The sequence below is a fragment of the Chiloscyllium plagiosum genome, unplaced genomic scaffold (genome assembly GCF_037043375.1).
Source record: "Chiloscyllium plagiosum isolate Xiang-an unplaced genomic scaffold, Cpla_swu_hap1 HiC_scaffold_49, whole genome shotgun sequence".
NCBI classification, from domain to species: Eukaryota; Metazoa; Chordata; class Chondrichthyes; order Orectolobiformes; family Hemiscylliidae; genus Chiloscyllium; species Chiloscyllium plagiosum.
This window is the reverse complement of record NW_028270187.1, coordinates 10,557,865-10,580,553: the sequence shown is the minus strand read 5'-3', so window position 1 is coordinate 10,580,553 and position 22,689 is coordinate 10,557,865. Positions and strand designations below refer to the sequence as shown.

At 42.6% G+C, this 22,689-nt stretch overlaps 3 protein-coding genes across 7 annotated transcripts; all 3 read right to left on the bottom strand.

The window, feature by feature from the left end:
- Positions 1-3,585: 3,585 nt before the first annotated feature.
- LOC148135519 (histone H2A-like) lies at positions 3,586-4,041 on the bottom strand. Its single transcript, XM_087984797.1, has one exon. It carries the CDS (start codon positions 4,024-4,026, stop codon positions 3,586-3,588), a length of 441 nt encoding a protein of 146 aa, XP_087840923.1. The 5' UTR covers positions 4,027-4,041.
- A 2,230-nt stretch (positions 4,042-6,271) lies between these two features.
- LOC148135518 (histone H3) lies at positions 6,272-6,722 on the bottom strand. The gene has a single exon (XM_087984800.1). The coding sequence runs from the start codon at positions 6,720-6,722 to the stop codon at positions 6,312-6,314; it is 411 nt and encodes a 136-aa protein (XP_087840926.1). The 3' UTR covers positions 6,272-6,311.
- Positions 6,723-7,736: 1,014 nt separating this feature from the next.
- On the bottom strand, positions 7,737-8,454 carry LOC148135517 (histone H1-like). Of its 5 annotated transcripts, none has more exons than XM_087984791.1 (2): positions 7,916-8,454; positions 7,737-7,870 (listed from the first exon to the last, which is right to left on the bottom strand). In XM_087984791.1, exons 1-2 carry the CDS (start codon positions 8,415-8,417, stop codon positions 7,737-7,739), a joined length of 636 nt encoding a protein of 211 aa, XP_087840917.1. In that variant the 5' UTR covers positions 8,418-8,454. The 5 variants fall into 5 exon arrangements, with proteins under 5 accessions (XP_087840917.1, XP_087840918.1, XP_087840920.1 ...); XM_087984792.1 differs by having other exon boundaries at positions 7,737-7,904; positions 7,950-8,454; XM_087984794.1 differs by having other exon boundaries at positions 7,737-7,958; positions 8,019-8,454.
- Between the last annotated feature and the right edge of the window lie 14,235 nt (positions 8,455-22,689).

Sequence of the window (22,689 nt, the reverse complement as noted above, 5' to 3'; positions counted from 1 at the left end):
AAGGGGATATGTTGCATTTCCAAGTTATCATGGTGTTTGGCTTAGAGAGAAACCTATCCTCGATCAAGCTGATGTACCCCTACATCAGCTGCATTCAACTTTTGAGATAGAAGTTGCCCTGAGTTTGGACGGTATTCGTTTTAGATTTCACAAAACTTCAGTATTACTTTTGTAAACTTTACGGAACGTTAGGGTTCTGTAAGATTGTATTTGATTCCAAGAACACGTGTTCTAATTGCGAAGAAAATAAATAGACAGACCTAAAGGGTGGAACAGTTTAGATTTCAGCAAACGAGGAGATGAGCACATTGAGGAAGAAAGAGAAAATGATGACAAGAGTAAGCTTGCAATTGTTGTGAAAAAGAAACAACTGTTAAAGTATTTATAAAATGTGTAGAGAGGAAACAGAAACAGAAAAACTATTTGAAAAGGAAGGTAGAGATAAACTGGGAATTATAGGCCACTCAACCTGCAGGGAAAAAAGAATGCAGTGTGTCTGGGGTTAAAAAAAATCAGAATCAAACCGAGTCAGCATGGATTTTAACGGTCTGTTTCTGTGTTATAATGTTCTATGTTCTCTGCTGGAAGAACAGGTGGAGGTCATTCAGAAGATTTTGGCAAGTTCACACCTGAGAATAACGAAAGAGCATGGTATCGAGATGGATTTTTAAAAAAACTGGTTGGTTAAAAGAAAACACAAAGGGAATAAGTGGATCATTTTCACAATGACAAGCAGTGCCTTGGGGACATGGAAAATCTTAGTGTTGGAATCCAACTCTTCACTATATATTCACCATGATTTAGATGAGGGAAATAAATGTAATATCTTCAGATTGACAGATGACATAAAACTGCTTTGAGTGGTGAGATGTGATTGTGATGAGGTGTAGTAAATGGGCAAATGCAAGTCAGATGTAATATAATGTGGATAAATGTAAGGTTTTTAAAAAGGACAGCAGAAGCTGGAAGTCAGAGTTGATAAGAAGTGAAGCTGGAAAGGCACAGGTCAGGCAGCATTGGAGGAGCAGCAAAATTGATGTTTTATTTGAGACTTCAAGTAAAGCATATCTTAGATATGGACAACTGAGTTCAAATGAATCTCTGTTCAGCATGAAAAATGTAGGGGCATTCTTAAGAGGGAGATCAGGAAGGACAAGGGGGTGGTGTTATGAGATAGCCTTGGCAGATACGGTTAAACATAATTCAAAGGGATTCTACAAGTTCATTCAAAGCAAATTAGTGACTAGAAAGAGAGAGTAGGATACATTAAAGATCCAAGAGGTAGTTGTTGTTGTTGTTGTTGTGGGAGCCTTTTCCCCTGAAAAGAGAATGTAAGCTCAGGAGGCAGGCAAGTTGACGTTTATTCATGCAAAACCCAGTTAAAGCAGGGAGAGGGCCAAAGGACCTTCCCCAGAGGCCAGCCTTGGAAGAGAGACCAATGATGCATCCTGAATTTATTATAAAAAAAACAGTATTTTATGCACTGTTAACAATGACATGCACCATAATCACTAGGTCCCTCCCTCTTACTTTATAAACCCAATCCTATAAGACACATAATTAATGATGGGCATTTTTTTAGCAGGTCTCAGCCTCCCATGACCTCATGGTGTTTAACACACTATAGTCTCTAGTCCTTGGGATTTTTCGATGCATCCTCGTCATTCACATTCCAAACTTAATTGCTAGATTCCTTCAGGCCTCTCAGGCTGGTTTTATAAGGAGAGATAGTTTGAATTCCATTATTTATCGTATCTCATTTGCTGTCTTTATCAAATTCAGTTTTTCCTCTTATATTTCCCATCGTCCTAATTATGTATATAAAAATGCCAAAGGCATTTAGTTGTAATTAGTTGCTGAAAGATTTGTAATGACGCTTTCTGTTCTGGTTAGTTAAGTTTAGGGACAGCTATTTCTAACTACCCATAGTACATTGTGTTTAATGGCTGTGAATAGCCATTGTCCAGGATGAATTAGGGGACTTCTGAAAACTTACTAACCTTCACACATAGGCATAAACATTTGTTACATGAATCTATATTTATGTTGTAGAATCTCTAACTAGTAATTATTGCTTAATATTGCAATCTAATGAAGAAACTACTGCTTACCACGCAATAGCTAATTGTTGATCTGGTAGATATTTAGGGAATTCAGTATGTTATCTTTTGCATCTGGTATTTATTCCTCGGGTTGCATAGTCACTCTTTCATTAGTAAGCTGAGAACATTCCTATGTTTGGCTTGTGGACATGTTCTGATCTATGATGGTTGCTACTCAAGGCAACTGGCTTTGGAGTAGGTTTGTTCAAAGGTATCATTTTCTTTACTTTAAGGCTAGGACAGACTGTTAATCTCATTTATTTCTTTTCAGCCATTCTTGTGTTTTAATTCTAAGGCAGATTGTCTTTTTTTGTTTGTCAGCTATTCTGAGAGGAGACATGGGCCATTTGGTAATAAGTAGATCCAGTTCACCCCTGCCGTTCTGTTGAATCTCAGAAGATGGGACAAGCTCAAAATGAATATTTCACATCAGTTTTTTTTTAAACTGGGAAGCTAGTAAACTTAGGGAAATAAATATTGATGTTTTGAAAACAGTTCACATTACAAAGAGGCATGCTGGAGGTCTTAGAAGACAGATTTGGATAAATCTCAGATCTGATCTAGCACACCCCAGGACATTGTGCGAAGAAGTTAAGCAGGAAAATAAGGTGCCTGTTTCAGAAATATTTGTATCATCTGTAACTACGGTGAAATAATGTGGTTTGTGTGGAATTCACTTCGAAAGCAGGTGATGGACATGGATAGTCACAATATTTAGAAGACATTTGGATAAGTACATGATAAGAAAAGTTTCAAAGGGCTACGGGACAAGATAAGAAAAGTTTCAAAGGGCTACGGGACAAGAACAGGCAATTAGAACCAGTCTAGTTCGAGATTATTGTGGGTATGGACTGGTTGGACCAAAGGGTCTGTATCTATGCTACTTGACTGAGTCTTACAGTGAGGCAACTGTTTTGGTTTGAGCTCTTCATTTTTAAAGCTTTGACAGCAGAACGCCTCATTCAGAGCCTTTTGCAATCAGACAACACCATCGGTATTCTGAAATTTAAAAAGCGTAAAATGAATCTATCCGTGGAAATCAAAGATGGGGCACTTGTTGTTTGCCGGAGATCAAACTCGGGCTCATACTCCATGGGGGCGTTACTACCGAACTGGTTGACTATTAAAGAGCAACAAACTGGAAGTAGCTGAAAATGACTGTGGCCTCTATTATGCTCCCTCTCATGACCAGGCAAAGGATCTTATACACGAACACATCAGAGAATAAAACAGAGGGTCAGCGACCACTCATTATAAACTTATGGCACGGGGGCAATTCAGCTCTTCCTAAATACAGCACAACGTAACGTGAATCTGCCTGCGAGCGAGTACAGGGACTGAGTAATGCATTTATAGGACGACGATTAAAGACAATTAACCACAGGAAGGTAATTCAATCTGATGGAAGGGAGAACTCGTTTCACAGATGCTGTGAGTGGCTCTTAAAAGAGCCTTTGGGTTGTCAGATTCAAGAATACTCTCTTCACTTTTTAGCGGCTCCCGCTGCGGCGGATTTCTTGGGCAGCAGCACGGCCTGGATATTAGGCAACACCCCGCCCTGAGCGATGGTCACCCCTCCCAGCAGCTTGTTGAGCTCCTCGTCGTTGCGCACGGCCAGCTGCAGGTGCCTGGGGATGATGCGGGTCTTCTTGTTGTCCCGGGCCGCGTTGCCGGCCAGCTCCAGGATCTCAGCCGTCAGATACTCCAGCACCGCAGCCAGATAGACCGGCGCTCCGGCACCCACACGCTCAGCATAGTTACCCTTTCTCAGGAGCCTGTGAACACGGCCCACCGGGAACTGCAGGCCAGCCCGGGACGACCGAGACTTCGCCTTGGCGCGAGCTTTCCCACCGCCCTTTCCTCTTCCGGACATGGTCACAAACTCACAAGCACTGTCACAGAGAATGCTGCACTCCGCCCACATTGCGGCCTCTTATACCTTCGGGAGGAATGGTGGGGCGGCCATTTCTGATTGGTCCCATTGTCCAGCCCCTCCTACTGTTGTTTCAATTCCCAATCAGATATCTGCCTCATTCCCCAATCCGGAGAGGGCACGGGGAGGAGGGCGGAAAGTACCGGCGCCAAATCATCAACCGCCTTCTTTCCAATTTGAAAAGCCCGCCAATATATAGTTTTGTACTGAGGAATGCACAAATACTCGAGTTGATTTACTTCTACAATAGACGTATACACTTTACATTATCTCCCTTTAACTCATACCCAAGTCGACTTGAATCTGTCCATTTCTGATTTCGAATGAAATTGTCTGTACATTAATCAGAAAAGGCGGGAAACCCCGCACTCCGGAACCAATATTTTATTTCACATTGCAACAGCACCCCGATTTACTGATAAAACATGAGATTACGTTCTTCCGAGTGAGCGGATCAGTAGCGAACGCAGTTTTTCGAGAATATTTTAACGTTGCACTCCCTACAGCACACGTTCATAGATCAGTAAAAGCTCCACATTTACTGTGCCACTTCTGAAGGCTTTCTAGTTTTATTTCGGCTCATTTTGAATATCTCTCACCAACAGCAGAAAGCCTCATTTGCCACAATCAGCATCCGGGCAATATTTGTGCGGGGATTTGGAAACGAAAAATAAAGTAAAATAGAACTCAGATGGAAACGTTGCTTTTGATTGCCGGCGGGTGCTGGGGCACTTTTGGTTGCCGGGGGTGAAACTCAAAGCTCATGCCACCGCCCCCCAACCCACCACCGGGGCTTGCAGTTCCCGACCTGTTCGACTAACAAAGAGTAACACGGGCACATGAAAAATGACTCCGCGGCATTTAACGTGATCTCTGTCCCCAGGCAGTGGGTACAGGATATACACGAATAACCTCTTTCTACTCTTGCGTGCCAATTTGGCTTAATTCTCTGGCAGCCACTAATATTCTCCGTGACTGCGGTTTATTCCGTGAGAGAAAGTATGAGATGTTTAATTAACATACCGGGGTGCTTTTCAAATGTGAAATGAAGAGATTAATTGCAGTTCGTGGCGCTTGCTTTTGTTTCTGCCAGTTCGTCAGGTCCAGAAAAGATAAAAAAAAAGAGTGTAGAAAGAAACAAATGCGGTTTGGTAAATGAATGAGCGAGAGAGATTGTCTGAAGTATACATTTGTAACCTAATTAACAGGTATCGGTGGATTCTCCTCTGAACAACGTCTTCCTTTCTTATACATCATTCTTTTATGCAAAACATACTTCTTTATTTGTGAATCGGCGGGCTTTTCAAATTGGAAAGAAAGCTGATTATGATTTGGCGCTGGCTTCGAGAGAAGAGAACGTGCCCTCTCTTCTCTGCCTCTTGGGAACATATTAAGTACTAGTGAATCTTCTTTCTGTTTGCTGCTATTTGCTCAAGTTACTCTCCACCTGATGAAGGGGCGTCGCTCCGAAAGCTAGTGCTTCCAATTAAACCTGTTGGACTATATACTGGTGTTGTGTGATTTTTAACAATGATCATATAGTTACAGCTGGTGGGAACGCCAAGGATCTTTAATCCGGAATACTCCACTACCTTAATATATGATGTACAAATTACATTGCAGTATGTATTCTTTTCACTGCCGCTCAATGAGAATAACTCCCCAGCTATGCATTACTCACTGCTGTTTAATATGCTCGCTTTCGCTCTCGGAATAAAAAGACTGTCTCAAAAAATTGACTCACTGGTGAGTCTTTTTTTTCAGATGCAAATTAGAAAGGGAGTAAGGTATGATTGTTTGGACTGTATTTTTGTAATGGCAAAAACAAATCACCGAATAAGAATTCACGCATTCTCCTCTGGCATGTTGGCGGGCTTTTCCATTCAAAATAAAAGCGGTTGATCTCTTGGCGCCAAATGTTCTCCCGCGCCTTCTCCACAAGCACAAACCATGTTTACCACGACGATAAACAGTGAGGAGAGAGGGCTTTTGTTCGGGGAATTCCCAATTGTGTAGCAAAATTTCAAATCTCTAATATCATGTTATAACAAATTCTGCAATCACCGAAGACCTCGGCTGCTGAATCTTCATAGTTGCTGACTAACTCCAGATCAATATTTCACTCCATCCCCATTTACTTCATAGATTTATAATTACAATATTCATGCAACCCATCATTTCCCGCTCTCTCTGGATGGTTTAGTGGCTCTGAAAAGAGCCGTTGTGTTTTTCTCTCTCTGTCTCGGGGTGAATGTGTAGGGCCGACTATGCTCCGTTTAGGCGCGCTCCCCGCGGATCCGGCGGGCCAGCTGGATGTCTTTGGGCATGATGGTGACCCGCTTGGCGTGGATGGCACACAGGTTGGTGTCCTCAAACAGCCCCACCAGGTAAGCCTCGCTGGCCTCCTGCAGGGCCATCACCGCCGAGCTCTGGAAGCGCAGGTCGGTCTTGAAGTCCTGAGCGATCTCTCGCACCAGGCGCTGGAAGGGCAGTTTGCGGATCAGCAGCTCGGTGGATTTCTGGTAGCGGCGGATCTCCCGCAGAGCCACCGTGCCGGGCCTGTAGCGATGAGGCTTCTTCACTCCGCCCGTGGCCGGAGCGCTCTTGCGGGCCGCTTTGGTCGCCAGCTGCTTGCGGGGAGCTTTCCCTCCGGTGGATTTGCGCGCTGTCTGCTTGGTCCGAGCCATTCTCCTCAACTCGCAGTTACACACAAACACAGGCTACTGCTGTCAATGCTGAGGCTGCTGCGGTGCTCCCTGTTTAAGGGAACGGAGAGCCCGCCCTAGAGCTGGGATTGGATACAGCCCTGTCCCTCAGCCCACAGAGAAACAGCTCCGGAAGGCACAGTAAAGGCAGGAAAAGAATTGTTGGAGGCTGATTTGCTGACGTGAAATGACAGTTGGTCAGTTTGAAAATGCCCGCCGAATTCACCCTCACAAAACACTGAAATTAAATTAAACATTCAAACGCAAAACACCATCCGTCTGCAACTAAGATAAAATTTAATACTTCGTAGTATTTCTTCAAAACCTAGTTAGCTGTCAGCGCGGACACGAGGCGGGATCATTGCCTGATCTGTCTGTAACAAGCAGGAGGAAAGGCAGGGTTTAAAACAGCTCAGACAAACTGAACAACGGAACTTGTATCGGCCGTGAATCAATCTAAATAACCCCGCCAATTTAATCATCTTAAAAGCTAATGCAGTATACACCGATAAAAGGACAGAATCTCACTTTATCTGTTATTTTTTATTATCCCCAGATTGTAATTAGCCCGAAGACAATGTGGAATTACTACCTGAACTGTCTGTAACAGGCAGATGGAAGGAACACGCCATGAAAACATCCGCAGGGTCTCAGAATCAAAACTGAACAAAGTAACATTCCTGAACGGGTCAATGAAATACAAATACTACAATATGTCACATTCGTGACTCGGTAGAGTTATAAGTCGCGAAGTGAAATATCCAGATGGAGATCAATAAACCTTCCCTATGGTCTTGCCCATTCACAGGTCTCAGCTCTCGTGAACCATGGCATGTGTGTGTATTTGAGTTATTCAGATCAAATAATATCTAAGGTAGGTCTGCGCCCGGCGCCGGACGGAGAACTTTGGATCCGGGCTCAGCTCTTTCCTGAGAGATGTGGGTGGCTCTGATAAGAGCCTTTGGGTTCAGACGGTTACATATTACACTGACGGGTTCATTTTTTTGCTGCTGTCTTGGTCACTTTCGCTTTGGGCTTGGCCTTGCTTTTAGCCGGTTTGCTGAGGGGTTTGGGGGCTTTAGGGCCCTTGGCCTTTTTCACCTTCTTCACGGGAGTCCGTTTCTTTGTCGCTGCTTTGCTCACCGCTTTCTTTGGCGGTGCCGCCTTCTTGCCGCTCGCTTTCTTGGCTGGGGACTTCTTGGTTGTCGCTCTCTTGGCCTGGGATTTCTTGGCTGTCGCTTTCTTGGCCTGGGATTTCTTTGCTGTCGCCTTCTTGGCCAGGGATTTCTTCACGGCCGGTTTCTTGGCGGCTGCTGATGTTCCCGACTTCTTTCCCGCTTTTGCCTTGACTGGATTCTTAGGGAGTTTGAAGGAGCCGGAGACGCCCTGGCCCTTGACCAGAACAAGGGAGCCGTTCGCCAGGCACCTCCTGATACTCATCTTGATCTGTGCGTTTCGCTTTCCCACATCGATCCCGCTTCTCTCCAGCGCCTTCTTTATAGCGGACAGAGACGCCCCTCTGCGATCCTTGATATCCCCGACACCCTTCAGAATCAGCTCTCCCAACCCGGGACCGGGTGTTCTTTTCCTGGGAGCCGCCGCCTTCTTCTTGGGAGCCTTGGCTTTGGTGGGAGCGGCGGCTGGAGGAGCCGTTTCGGCGGCTGCACTGTCGCTCATGTTGAGAACTCTGCGCTGAATCTCTCTCTGGGACAGTCTGAACTCGGTCAGCAATGAAGCTGCTGGGGGCGGCACTGAGCCACTTCAAGGCAGCGAGCGGACGGCGCAGGGACAACCTGCCGTCAGCTCCCTGTTCCAGCTGCCTCTCTGTGTTTCTCTAACGGCCTAAACTCTCCGATTCCTCTGAAATTCCGCATCTCCAGAGAGCCAGGCTCGATCGCTCCTCACCCTGACATGGGAAGGTTTGCGACTGAAAAGTTTTCACTCGAATAGACCGGCTCCGTTCTTAGTTAAGCGCATTTTGCTGCTGCACAGATCGAGCTCTTTCAGCTGAACGGTGACATTGTCGGTACTTTTAGATCGAAATCTTGAAATCAACAAATATATTGTCTTAGATTCTACCTTCGGGGTCTAGTGGGAGAGCCGGGGAATAAGTTGACTTGAAAATGTTTTTGATTTTCACAAGAGAGACCCAGAAATATAATATTCGCGGACACACAAAGACAGTTACGTTCGACTAACCGTCCGCCCTTTTCCGACAGCCTCTCTGACACAGTATTCACATTCACACCGTCATACGCCAGAAATATCACCAAATGTAAGTGTGGAAGGATAGAATGTCTCCTCCTTTCAGCCTTTGCTGCGGTGTCCAGGGAGTTTGTTGAAGTTCTTCTCCTCAGTAACTTTTATATTCTCATCAGCTCTACTGTTTCCATCCTCAAGATGGCCAGTCGGTTTATCAGGCTTAGAGGACAGAACAGTGTGCACTGGAACAGGCCCTTCATGTCCAGGCTGACTCTATCGGATCCTGAATACTGTTTTGTCAAATGCTTCGCAATTGAAGCTTTCATTTTGATTTTTCCCTGTAGGCTGACTGGTCTATAGTTCCCAATTTTATACCTACCTCCCTTTTCCATTGGATTACTTACACTAGCTAGCCCCCCCCCCATCTGTGTAAATTATTGCAGAGCTTATAGAATCTTGGAACATGACCACCACTGCATCCAGGCAAAAGTGAGGACTGCAGATGCTGGAAACCAGAGTTTAAGTCAGAGTGGTGCTGGAGCAGGTCAGGCAGCATCCGAGAAGCAGGTATATCGATGTTTCAGACAAAAGCCCTTCATCAGGAATCACCACTGCATCCAGTACTACTCAACCCACTACATTAAATACTCTGTGACGTAGATGATCAATGCCCAACCTTCAATCCTACCCATTGTCCCAATATCATTTCCCAAATAATACTGATTTGGCTCAGTTTTTCCCTCTCAGTAAACTCCCCAACTGTGTTAGCTGTGTGAACATTTGTGAACAGAGAACAACATTCTGTTAGAGATTTTTGAGACGTTTTTGTTTCCCATTTTAAACTCCTTTTTTTATGTTGTAATTGATATATGGTCCTCTTTACCAACCTATTTCTCTCTTTACACATTTATTCGTGCTTCAACTGTTTGTTTTTCCTTTAATGGCTTCTGCAACATTACTGTTTTCTTCATTTGCCCTTTGTTAGTCAAATCCCTTTTCCCTGCCATTGGCTGAATTTAGATCTGTTTGCAGCCTTCATGTCTTTCACTATATATCTTCCCAAATTTTAGGCCTTTTCTTTGGACCAAAAACTATCTTGAATAGCTGTCTCAAGTTTCACAACATCCTTTCCATAGGAGAGAAACTAAAACTGCACATAATATTCCAAAAGTGGCATAAACAATGTTCTGTACACCCACAACGTGTCCTCCTAAGTTACATACTCAAAGCTCTGACCAGTAAAGGAAAACATATCAAATGCCTTCTTTGCTATCCTATCTAACTATAACTCCACCTTCAAGCAACAATGAATCTGCATTCCAACGTCTCTTAGTTCAGCAACACTCCACAGGACCTTAATATTAAGTGTGTAAGTCTTGCCCTGATTTGCCTTTCCAAATTGCTGCACCTCATATTGATATAAATTGAACTCAATATGCCACTGCTGAGTCTAGTGGCCCATCTGATCAAGATCCTGCTGTATTCTGAGGTAGTCTTCTTTGCAGGCCACTACAACTCCAATTTTTGTGTAATCTGCAAACTTATTAACAATAGGTGCACCTTCACATCCAAAATCATTCATAATAATGGGAGGGGCTGGAGTTGAACCGAGGTGTGCAAAGTTAAAAATGACACAACGCCAGGTTATACTCCAACAGATTTATTTGGAAGTACAAGCATTCAGAGCATCGACACCTGGCGGAGGAGCAGCACTCTGAAAGCTTGTACTTCCAAATAAACCTGTTGGACTATAACCTGGTGTTGTCATGTTTTTAACTAAAATCAGTTATATAAATGATGAAAAGCAGTGGACCCAGCAGTGATTCTTGTAGCACATCACTTGTCACAGGCCTCCAGTCTGAAAAGCATCCCACAACCACCACCCTCTGTCTTCTACCTTCGAACAAGTTCTATATTCAAATGGCGAGTTCTCCCTGTATTCCATGTGATCCAATCTTGCTAATCAATTTCGCATGGGGAACCTTGTCAAACGCCTTACTGAAGGCCATATAGATCACATTCACCACTTTGCCCTCATCAGTCCTCTTCCTTACCAATTAAAAAAAATCAGTTGAGTTAGTGATACATGACTTCCCAGTGGCCTTTTAAAAAGATGTAAATCCTGTCTCTCACAATCCCCTCAACTGTGTGCCTACTGTTGATGTTACGCTCACTGTTCAATAGTTCCCTGGCTTTGCCTTACCACCATTCTTAAACAGTGGTACCACGTTAGCCAACCTCCAGTCTTTGGGCACCTCAACTGTGACTATTGATGATACAGGTATCTCAGTAGGGGCCCAACAATCACTTCCCTAGCTTATCACCGTGTTCCAGGATACACCTGATCAGGTGCTCATGCTTTATCCATCTTTTATGTTTAAAAACATCCAGCAGCACCTCCTCTGTATTATGAACATTTTTCAAAATGTCACCATCTATTTCCCACATTCTACATCTTCCATTTCCTTCTCCTCAGTAAGAACTTGCTTAGTATCTCCACATTTCCTGTTGTTCCACACATAGGCTGCCCTGCTAATATTTGTTGGGCCCTTTTGTCCTTCATGTATTTATAAAATCGGTTTAAATTCTCCTTAACAATATTTGCCAAAGGTATCTTATGTCCCTTTTTTGCCCTCCTGATTTCCATCTTAAGTTTTTCCCTATTGCTGTCAACCTCTACTGTATTTAACTAATATATGCTTCCTTCTCATTCGGACCAAAACCTCAACTTCTTTTCTCATCCAGCATTTCCTACACTTACCAGTCATGCCTTTCACTCTAACAGGAACATACTGTCTCTGGACCCTTGTTTTCACATTTTTGAAGGCTTCCCATTTTCCAGCCATCCCTTTGCCTGTGAACATCTGCCCTCAGTCAACGTTTGAAGGTTCTTGCATAATACTCTCAAAATTGACCTTGCTCCAAATTAGAAATTTAACTTTGAGATCTGGTTTATCCTTTTCAATAACAGTTTTACATTATGGTCACTGGCCCCAAAATGCTCCCCCACTGCCACATCATTATATCCCAAGTGTAGGTCAAGTTTTGCACCTTGGCTGGAAGGTACATTCACATACAGAATCAGAAAACTTTCTTGTACACACTTAAGGAATTCCTCTCTGTTGAAACCATTAACAAAATGGCAGTCCCAATCTATGTTTGGAATGTTAAAATCCCTCACCATAACCACACCAGTATTCCTGCAGATCTAAGATCTCCTTACAAATTTGCTTCTCATTTCCTGATGACTGTTGGGGTGTCTACAGTCCAATCCCAATAAGGTGATCAAACCCTTTCTTATTTCTCAGTTCCACCCAAATAATTCCCAGGAAAAACCCCCCTAAGTATATCTGTAAGCTTATCTCTTACCAAACACGTCACTCCCCATTTTCTCTTGCTGCCCGCCTCCCCCCATCGTTTGATTCCTGGGACAGTAAGCTGCAGTTGTGTCCATCCCCAAACCATGTCTCTGTAATAGCTATGATATCCCAAGACCAATTCCATTTTCCTAACCATGTCCTGAGATCATCGTTCTTCCCTGTTAGGCCTCTTTTATTCAAATAAACGCAGTTTAATTTATGAATCCTACTCCATTCTCTGCTTTGTTCCTGCCTGCCCTGACTGTTTGACTTGCCAACTATACCAGCCTCAGATCGATCTCTTTCTTCATTATCTCCCACCCCCATCCATACTAGTCTAATCCCTCCCCAGCAGCTCCAGGAAATGTCCCTGTCAGTATATTAGACCCCTTCCAATTCAGCTGCAATCCATCCTTTTTATACAAGTCACGTCTTCCCCAGAAGAGATTCGAATGATCCAAAAATATGAATCCTTCTCCCCTGCACCAGCTCCTGATTTGGGCTTTACCTTACTCTATCATCCTACTCCTACCTTCACTTGCGTGGAGCAGCGGAAGTAATCTAGATATTACGACCGGAGAGGAACTCCCTTCTAAATTCTTGCCTCTCTTACTTATTCGGAATCTCATCCTTTCCCCTTCCTAGGTAGTTAGTTCCAATGTATACTCCGGCTGGTCCCTCTCCCTTTTATGATTATCCTGCACTCTCTCCAAGATATCCTTGATCCTGACACCAGGGAGGCAACACACTATTCTGATTTCACGCTGTCGGCCGGAGAGACGTCTGTCTGTGCCGCTGACAAAGAGATTTGAGTTTTGTAATTTGTAAAAGGAGGACCTTCCAAATCGCGACTACCTCCATCTAAAAGGATAAAGGCAGCTGATGTCAGGGAACACCGCCTTGATATCGGACAAGTTCCCCTCTAAGGCACTCACCATGCTGACTTGGAAATAAAACCGCTTTCTCTCACTGTCACTGGATCAAGACCCTGGAACTCTGTGCTCATGGCATTGTGGGCAGCACATGGACAACAGCTGTTCCAGAAGGTGGCTCACCACCGCTTTCTCAAAGGGATGGAGAAACAAAGAACTATAATGATCATGACCTGAATATTGCTTTGGTCATTTGACATCTTCCTACTTGGCTGCTAGTGATGTACAGGAGCTCTCTTCTTTTTGTCTTTCTCCAGGCAAATATTTGATGGACCAATCCAAGTGTGATCAGCTGCTTCTCACACCCAGCAGGTATGTTATCATTGTAAGAGAGGAGAATGTCCTTTCCTCTGTCTGAGTGGATTGAGTCAGACACACATTGAGATTCAATCCAAGAGTTAAACACAACTGACGATATATAAATCTATATTATTTTGCCCTCTTCTCAGTGCATACCACCTCAGTGATGGCAAATTCCAATTATTCAAAGCCAATTATCATTCATAAGATTATAAGCAGTTTAGACTGTATGCTTATAATAAATATACATTTAATGACCTGCATTAAATCCATACATAGATTTGGTATTTTTAAATTACATCAATATGAACAAATTGATCATGCTGTTACATTGTTATAACAAATATAATATATATATGAAGTAGATATTGAGTTCAGATATAGAAGCAAAGTTGGAGTAACTGAGCAGAACAAAATTATTCTTTTGATAAAAAGTTGTCCTGTATAAAGACAATAATCAAACAATGTAAATTTCAAATGAACCTCTTGGTCAAGCCTGAATGACAGAGGATGCTTCTAGAGAAGATGCTAAATGTTCATTCACATACGTACATACACATCTGTGTCTGTCTCTGTCTCTTTCATTCTCACTCAGGCTTTATGCACGCTCCCATTCTGGTTGAGGGCCTGACTAATGCAGAAGCATTTCCATATTTTGTTTAATGTATGAAACACTGATTGATAAGACATTAAACTCACCTTATAAAGTGTATCAAGTTATGACTTGTGGAACTGGAATCACAGAGACATACAGACAATGTTGGTGTTATATAGGCCAGTACCACTCTTCAAAGTGATACAGATTGGCAGCACAACAGAAACCTCACTCTCACTCAGCCAGTTAATGGTAAAAGGGAAAAAGTACAATTTAGGCCCACAATTACTTCCAGATATGGGCAGTCATAAATTGACTGACCAAATAATTAATCACTTCAGAAGATGTTAGTATTAGATGTTACATTATTGCAGTGCCCAACAGCAACTGCCAAAGACTACTGCATGCACAAAATATAAAAAGAAAACTGAGATTGAATACAGTAAAATTCAGATTCTTGGCAAAGATAAGTATTGAACCAACATTAATCCCTCAATCACACAGGTTTATCAAATATTGAATGGGTTTATCCTACACCCTGCTGAAAAAACACAACTGAACATAGAAAGAGAATGGCATCCACATACTCGACTCATCACTGTTGCACACAGAGCAAAACTGGCACAATAGGTATTCAAAGGCCGATAACTGCAGAACTAATCTCAAATTGGCATTTACACCGAGACACTGGCAGTGAGTGAAAGACGATTAGAATCCCAACAATTAGTGGAAACTCTTATGAAGAACCGAATAAGAATAGAATGTCCCAGTGCAGACACAACAGGCTGAATGGCTGTACCAATTCTGTGATTTAATCATAAGTCACAAAATGCATAAGAGATTAGGGCCCAATCTCAACACCCTAAACACTATTATCACAGATTGAATCACAGTCACAGAATATTTTTCTAATTCATTCATGGGATGGGGGCATCACGGACTCGGCCAGAATTTATTGCCCATCCCTAACTATCTATGCAGCCACATTGATGTGGGTCTGGAGTCACATGCAGGCCAGACAAGGGAAGGATAGCAGTTTCCCTCATTCAAGGACATTACTAAACCAGATGAGTTTTTCTGGCAATCAACAATAGATTCATGGACATCAGGAATGATGAAGGGCTTTTGCCCGAAACATCGATTTTACTGCTCCTTGGATGCTGCCTGAACTGCAGTGCTCTTCCAGCACCACTAATCCAGAACCCCTATATTCTATGTTCAGACCAATAAAGAAGTGCATACTAAATGCCTTCTGCAGTATCCTATCAACCAGAGATTCTGCTTTCAAGGAATTATGAACCTGCACTCCATGGTCTTTTTGTTCAGCATTACTCCCCAGGACCTTAGCATTAAGTGTATAACCCCTGCCTTGATGTGCCTTTCCAAAATGAAGCACCTCAAATTGATCTGAATGAAACTTCATCTGCCACTGGTCAGCCCAGTGGCCCATCAGATCATGATCCTGTTGTACTCTGAGGGAACCTTCTTTGCTGTCCACTACTATGCCAATTTTCGTGCCATCTGCAAACCTTTTATGTTCACATTCAAATCATTCATATTAGTAATGAAAAACAGTGAACCCAGCACCGATCCTTGTGGCACACCACTGCTCACAGGTCTCCAGTTTGAAAGGTAACCCTCCACCACCACCCTCTGTCTTCCACGTTCAAGCCAATCCTGTGTCCAAATTGCTAGTTCTCCCCGATTTTCATGAGATCTGACCTTGCTAACCAGTCTACAATGTGGAAACTTGTTAAACGTCTTACTGAAGCCCACATAGATCATGTCCATCGCTCTACTCTCATCAATCATTGAGTCAAAGAGACGTACAGCACGGAAACAGACCCTTCGGTCCAACTTGTCCATGCTGACCAGCTATTCCAACCCAATCTAGTCCACCTGCCAGCATCCAGTCCATATCCTTCCTATTCGTATATGAATTAAGATACTTTTAAAAAATTTGCAATTGTACTAGCCCCCACCACTTCCTCTGGCATTTCATTCCATGCACCTACCACCCTCTGCATGAAAACCTTGCCATTTAGGTCTCTTTTATATCATTTCCATCTCACCCTAAACCTGTGCCCTCTTGTTCTGGACTCCCCCATCCCAGGGAACATACTTTGTGTATTTCTCCTATTCATGCCCCTCATGGTTCTATAAACCTCTATAAGGTCACTCGTCAGCCTCCGATGCTCCAGGGAAAACTGCCCCAGCCTATTCAACTTCTCCTTCTAGCTCAAATCCTGGCAACATCCTTGTAGGTCTTTTCTGAACAGCATCCTTCTGATAGGAAGACCAGAATTGCATGCAATATCCCAAAAGTGGCTGAACCAATGTGCTGTAGAGCTGCAAAATGTACTCAATACTCTGACCAATAAAGGAAAGCATACAAAACGCCTGCTTCACTATCCTATCTACCTGCGACTCCACTTTCAAGGAACTATGCACCTGCACTCCAGGGTCTCTTTGTTCAGCAACACTCCCTAGGACCTTACCATTAAGTGTATAAGTCCTGCTAAGATCTGTTTTCCCAAAATGCAGCACTTCGCATTTATCTGAATTAAACTCCACCTGCTACTTCTCAGCCCATTGGCCCATCTGATCAAGATTCCATTGTAATCTGAGGTAATCTTCACTGTCCACTACGCTTCCAAGTTTGGTGTCACCTGCAAACTTACTAACTGTACCTCCTATGCTCACATCCAAATCATTTATATAAACAACGAAAAGTAGTGGATACAGCACTGATCCTTATAGCACACCACTGGTCACGGGCCTCCAGTCTGAAAAACAACCTTCCACTACCACCCTCTGTCTTCTACCTTTTGAGCCAGATCTGTACCCAAAAGGCGAGTTCTCCCTGTATTCAGTGAGATCTAACCTTGCTAACCAGTCTCCCATGGGGAAATCCTCTTCGTTACCTCTTCAGAAAACTCAACTGAGTTTGTGAGTCATGGTTTCCCACACACAAAGCCATGTTCACTGTCCCGAATCAGTCCTTGCCTTTCAACATACGTATAAATTCTGTCCCTCAGGATTCCTTCCAACATCTTGCTCAACACCGATGGCAGGCTTACCAGCATAAAGTTCCCTGGCTTTTCCTTACCACCTTCCTTAAATAGTATCACCATGTTAGCCAACCTCTTGTCTTCTGACGCCTCATCTGTGACTATCCTGATAAAAATATCCCGACAAGGGACACAGCAATCACTTTGGTAACTTCCCACAGAGTTCTAGGATATGCCTGATCAGGTCCTGGGGACTTATCCACCTTTATGCATTTCAAGACATCCAGTACTTCTTCCTCTGTAATATGGACATCTTTCAAGATGTCACCATCTATTTCCTCACATTCTATATCTTCCATGTCCTTCTCCACAGTAAACAGTGATGCAAAATACTCTTTTAGTATCTCCCCCATCTTCTGTGGCTACACACAAAGGCAGCCTTGTTGATCTTTGAGGGGCCCTATTCTCTCCCTAGTTACCCTTTTGTCCTTAATGTATTCATAAAATCCCTTGGCATTTTCCTTAACCCTGTTTGCCAAAGTTATCTCATTTCCCCTTTTTGCCCTCCTGATTTCCCTTTTAATTATACTCCTCCTGCCTTTTCCTCTTCTAAGGATTCACTTGATCTCTGCTGTCTATACTTGACATATGTTTCCTCCTTTCTCTGGACCAAAATCTCAATTTCTCCATCATCCAACATTCCCTACACTTTCCAGACTTGCCGTTCACCCTAACAGGAACAGACTGTCTCTGGACTCTTGTTATCTCATTTTTAAAGGTTTCCCATTTTCTAGCCATCTCTTTACCTGCGAGCATCTGCTGCCAATCAAAGTTTGAAAGTTCTTCCGAATATTATCAAGTCCATTGATATTTACACCATTTTTTCAGAATTCTTACTTGAAATAGATGCCCAGCAAAGGCATTAAATCTACATTTAATATGACATTTTTAAAGTTAAAATCAAGATGATAAAGAAAATCAGACTGTAACATCATTTCAAAAACCATATATAACACAGATGTTAAATACAGAGATAGAAGGAAACCAGACAAAAGTCACCAATTTACAGGATGAAACTGTGTTATTAAGTTTATTAGTGTTTGGGCAGGACAGAGTTAACCCTTTAATGAATAGTTGTCATATATAGTCACATGATAATTAAATAATGTGAATTCCAAACACCCATTCTGATTAGATTAGATTACATTACAGTGTGGAAACAGGCCCTTCGGCCCAACAAGTCCACACCGACCCGCCGAAGCGCAACCCACCCATGCCCCTACATTTACCCCTTACCTAACACGACGGGCAATTTAGCATGGCCAATTCACCTGACCTGCACATCTTTGGACTGTGGGAGGAAACCAGAGCACCCGGAGGAAACCCACGCAGACACAGGGAGAACGTGCAAACTCCACACAGTCAGTCAGTCGCCTGAGGCGGGAATTGAACCTGGGTCTCAGGCACTGTGAGACAGCAGTGCTAACCACTGTGCCACCCACTGTGCCAAAGCCTGACAAATAAAACTGCAGATGCTAGAGGCTGCAAACAAAAGGAGAAAGTGCTGAAAAAAAAACTCAGCATGTCTGACAGCATGTGTGGAGAGAAAACAGTTAATATTTTGGGGCCAGTATCTTATTTAGAACTGAGTTTCTCCAGGAATTTGTTTTTATTCCTGACCATAGAGAATAATTACTGTAGGCGCACACACACACAGACACAGACACAGCAACTGACTAATTGAGCATTAGTTCAAAATACAACCATCATAACTGCAGAGCAGGATTAACAGTTATGGAGTTCCATATACACTGCAGGCAACAGAAAATCGAAATGAATATCACTCTCCCATGAACTCATTGTGGTCTGCAGCAGTCAGAAACATCCAGCTAACAATTCCACTCCCATTCAGACAGCATTCCATTTCCATAAATGTATCATGATGGCAGAGGAGCTGCCATTCCCACCTTTATCATAACATCATTCTCCATTTCTCCAACTTGCAGGAACAGATTTTTTTAATGACTCTTATCTTCATAAAAAAGGCTTCTTGTGCGCCATTGTTTCAAATTAGCTTTCATCTTCTCCAAATAGCCCTGCATTCCTATGAAATCTGAAAAAAAATGCAAGAAACTCAGTACCATTCTCTCAAATACTCAATGCGATCACATAATCGTAATTTGAAACAAGAGTACAAAAGATTTAGTGAGATAATAGAACTTAGAACATGACAGCGCAGTACACTATTGCATTTTCATCCATGTGTTTATCCAATGACCATTTAAAAGCCCTTAAAGTTGGCAAGTCTACTACAGTTGCAGGCAGAATATTCCACGCCTCAATTACTCTGAGTAAAGAAAAGAGCTGTGCAAGAAGGACAGGTTGCACCTAAGTTGGAAGGGGGCTAATATACTGGCAGGTAGATTTGCTAGAACTGCTTGGGAGGATTTAAACTAGTAAGGTGGGGGTGGGACCCAGGGAGATTGTGAGGAAAGAGATCAATCTGAAACTGGTACAGTTGAGAACAAAGGTCAGTCAAACAGTTAAGGCAGGCAGGGACAAAGCCGAGAACAAGGCAGGACTGATAAACTAAACTGCATTATTTTCAATGCAAAAGGCCTAACAGGGAAGGCCTGGTTAGGAACATGATATCGACTAACCCATTTCTGCTTGAATAAGCACCTACCACTTGCCTGAATGCTGCCTGCCTAGTCTTTCCTCCCCGGTCAAGGGTTATGCTTCGACAAAGGCCTTACAGAAGTCCATGTAAACCATGTCAACTGCACTACTCTCATCAGGAAGTTCCATTGCCAGGACTGGAGGTTTTGAGTTAGGGGGAGAGGCTGAACAGGTTGTTGCTTTGTTCCCTGGACTGTCTGAGAATGAGGTGTGCACTTTGTACAGGTTGAGAAAATCACGAGGGGCATGATATGGTGATAGCCAAGGTGTTTTTCCGAATGTGGATGAGTGCAAAAAAGACGGCACAGGTTTGAATTGTGGAAAATAGATTTTAAAAGGGCCTGTAGAGTTAGAGTTACTTTATCACATAGAGGATGGTGCTTGTATGGAATGTGTTACAAGAGGAAGTGGAGGTGGTGGGTACAATTACAACCTTTTATAGGCACCAGGATATATACAAGAATAGGAACAGTTTTGATGGATATTCACCAAATGCTGGTAAGTAGGACTAGCCATGATGTGGAGGTGCTAGTGTTGGACTGGGGTGGACAAAGGTAAGAATCACACAACTCCAATTTGTCGTACACCAGGTTAATTTGGAAGCACTAGCTTTCAGTGCACTGCTCCTTCATCACTGAAAGCCAGTGCTTCCACATAATCCTGTTGTACTATAACCTGGTGTTGAGATTCTTAATTTAAATGGGACAGGGTCAGATTAGGATCTCTGGTCAGCTGAACAACTTGGACCAAAGGATCTGTTTCTGTGCCGTATAACTGTGTGACTCTCTGAAGGCCGGACCTTGGTATCACTACTCCCAGTTAGACTCTACACTATCAGAGGTGCAAAGGTCCATTGCTTTTACCTTCTTGACTCTGAAGAACAGCACAGATCCGTTCTGTGACAATGTGCTGTGGTTTCACTTGTCTGTGAATCCTACAGATACAGTCAAAGAAAATAAGATCTTTCCCATTCACTTCAGGAAACATGAACTGAAAACTCTCCTTTGCTAACTGGCTGTCCATTTAACAGTAAACATTTAAACTGCTCAGTAGCACAATGCAGGAAGATTGAAGCAGGATCAATCGAGTGTGGGCATCCTTCCTGTATCATAACAACTGTTTCTTTCAAAAATCATTTTTATACATAAAATCAGTGCATGTACACAACAGCCCAAATAGTCAGCATTAAATTTTAGTTTCCAAGTTTTTCACCAGACAACATGGCTCTAATCTGTTGACAGTCTGTGAACCGTACAAGTGAATGGAAGAAACAAGATTAGTTCTGCATTCACAGAGAAGAACAAATAGTTGCAGACTGCACCAGTTATTGTCCTTATTTATGTAATGAAGGACTTAAAGGAAACTGATGGTTTCTGGACACAACAAAGAGTGAGATGGTGCCATACACAGTGGGTACAGAATAATTTGCAAAACACAGAAATATTGTCAGGTTAATAGGTCCGTAGGCAAAAATAGAAAAATCAAGCCTATTAGGATATCATGGTTGGGAGAGCTACCGTTTCCTTAAATTAAACAGGAAAGGTAAGAGTGAAGTACGCCAGTCCCAGTGTATAAGATAACTTCCTATAGAATTTTAATGCATAGTATCACATTGGTCAAAAAGTAAACTCCACTTGTTTATTTGGAAATACTGAACCTATTGAATGCTAACAATATATTCCACTTCAATAGGGAAAGTAGTAAATAAGTATTCAGGCTAATTATTCCTCCAATTATCTCATATGGTTTAAACTTGCTGTCTGACTCTATGACTGTACATAATTCATGTATCAATTCCGTTTGTCCAAACTGAAGGAATTAGCTAGCATGCCAAGAATCAGATTGAAACAAATATTGCAATTTAATTTGTTTCCACAAAATGAAAACAGAACACATCTCATACAAAATGACTGAATGAATACTTTGTTTCAAGTGCTCCAAAGGAAAATTAAATATTAATATGAAAAGGTACACATTTAGACAGATCCCCAAAGGTTATTGTATACAGAATGCAAAAAGCCCTTATAAAGTGGTCTTGTTATAAACGTGAACAATAAGTTCAAAATGCACATTCAGAATATAACTTACAATCATAACCTGTACCATAGAATAAAAGTTGTGGAAATTATCCAAACTGCTTTACGCTATCAGAGACTGAAAATGGTATTTTAAAAGTCTTACTTTCAATTACAGTACATAGAATTTCTCTGATGCAGATAGAGTTCATTTGGCCCATCCCCCAGCAACAACTCACCAAAGTGGATCCCATCCAGATGTAGACCCCATAACTCCACATTTACTGTAGTTAACCCACTGACACTGTGCATCCTTGAATAATACAGGACAATTTACCATGGCTAATCCAGCAAACCTAAACATGTTTGGACCATGCAAAGAAACTGGAGCACCCAGAGGAAACCCATGCAGACATGGGCAGAACATGCAAACTGCTCCCACGTAATGAACCAAGGCTGGAATTGAATCTGCATTCCTGGCAGCACTATGCCACCCTGCTGATCGCAATAAATGAAATCTTATTCATGTTGAGCAACAGAGATTTGAAGTAAAAAGAGCTCCTGCAGTTTCTGCAAGTGTCATGTTAAACAGAGACAAATGTGTACGTACACTCATTTATTCACAGAACACAAACTGACAGGTACAGATACTTTCAGGTACAGATGCACTCATCCATTCATATGGTTGAAGCTGTCAGGGATAGACTGATGATTGCACAAACACATTCACATTGCAGAAACAGACAGGTACATTTTGATAATACACTCACATATTCCCAGAGCAGAATCTCACAGGTTTATAATAACTACATTCTTACATTCACCTAGAACCGAATGAGGCAGATTGATAACTAAC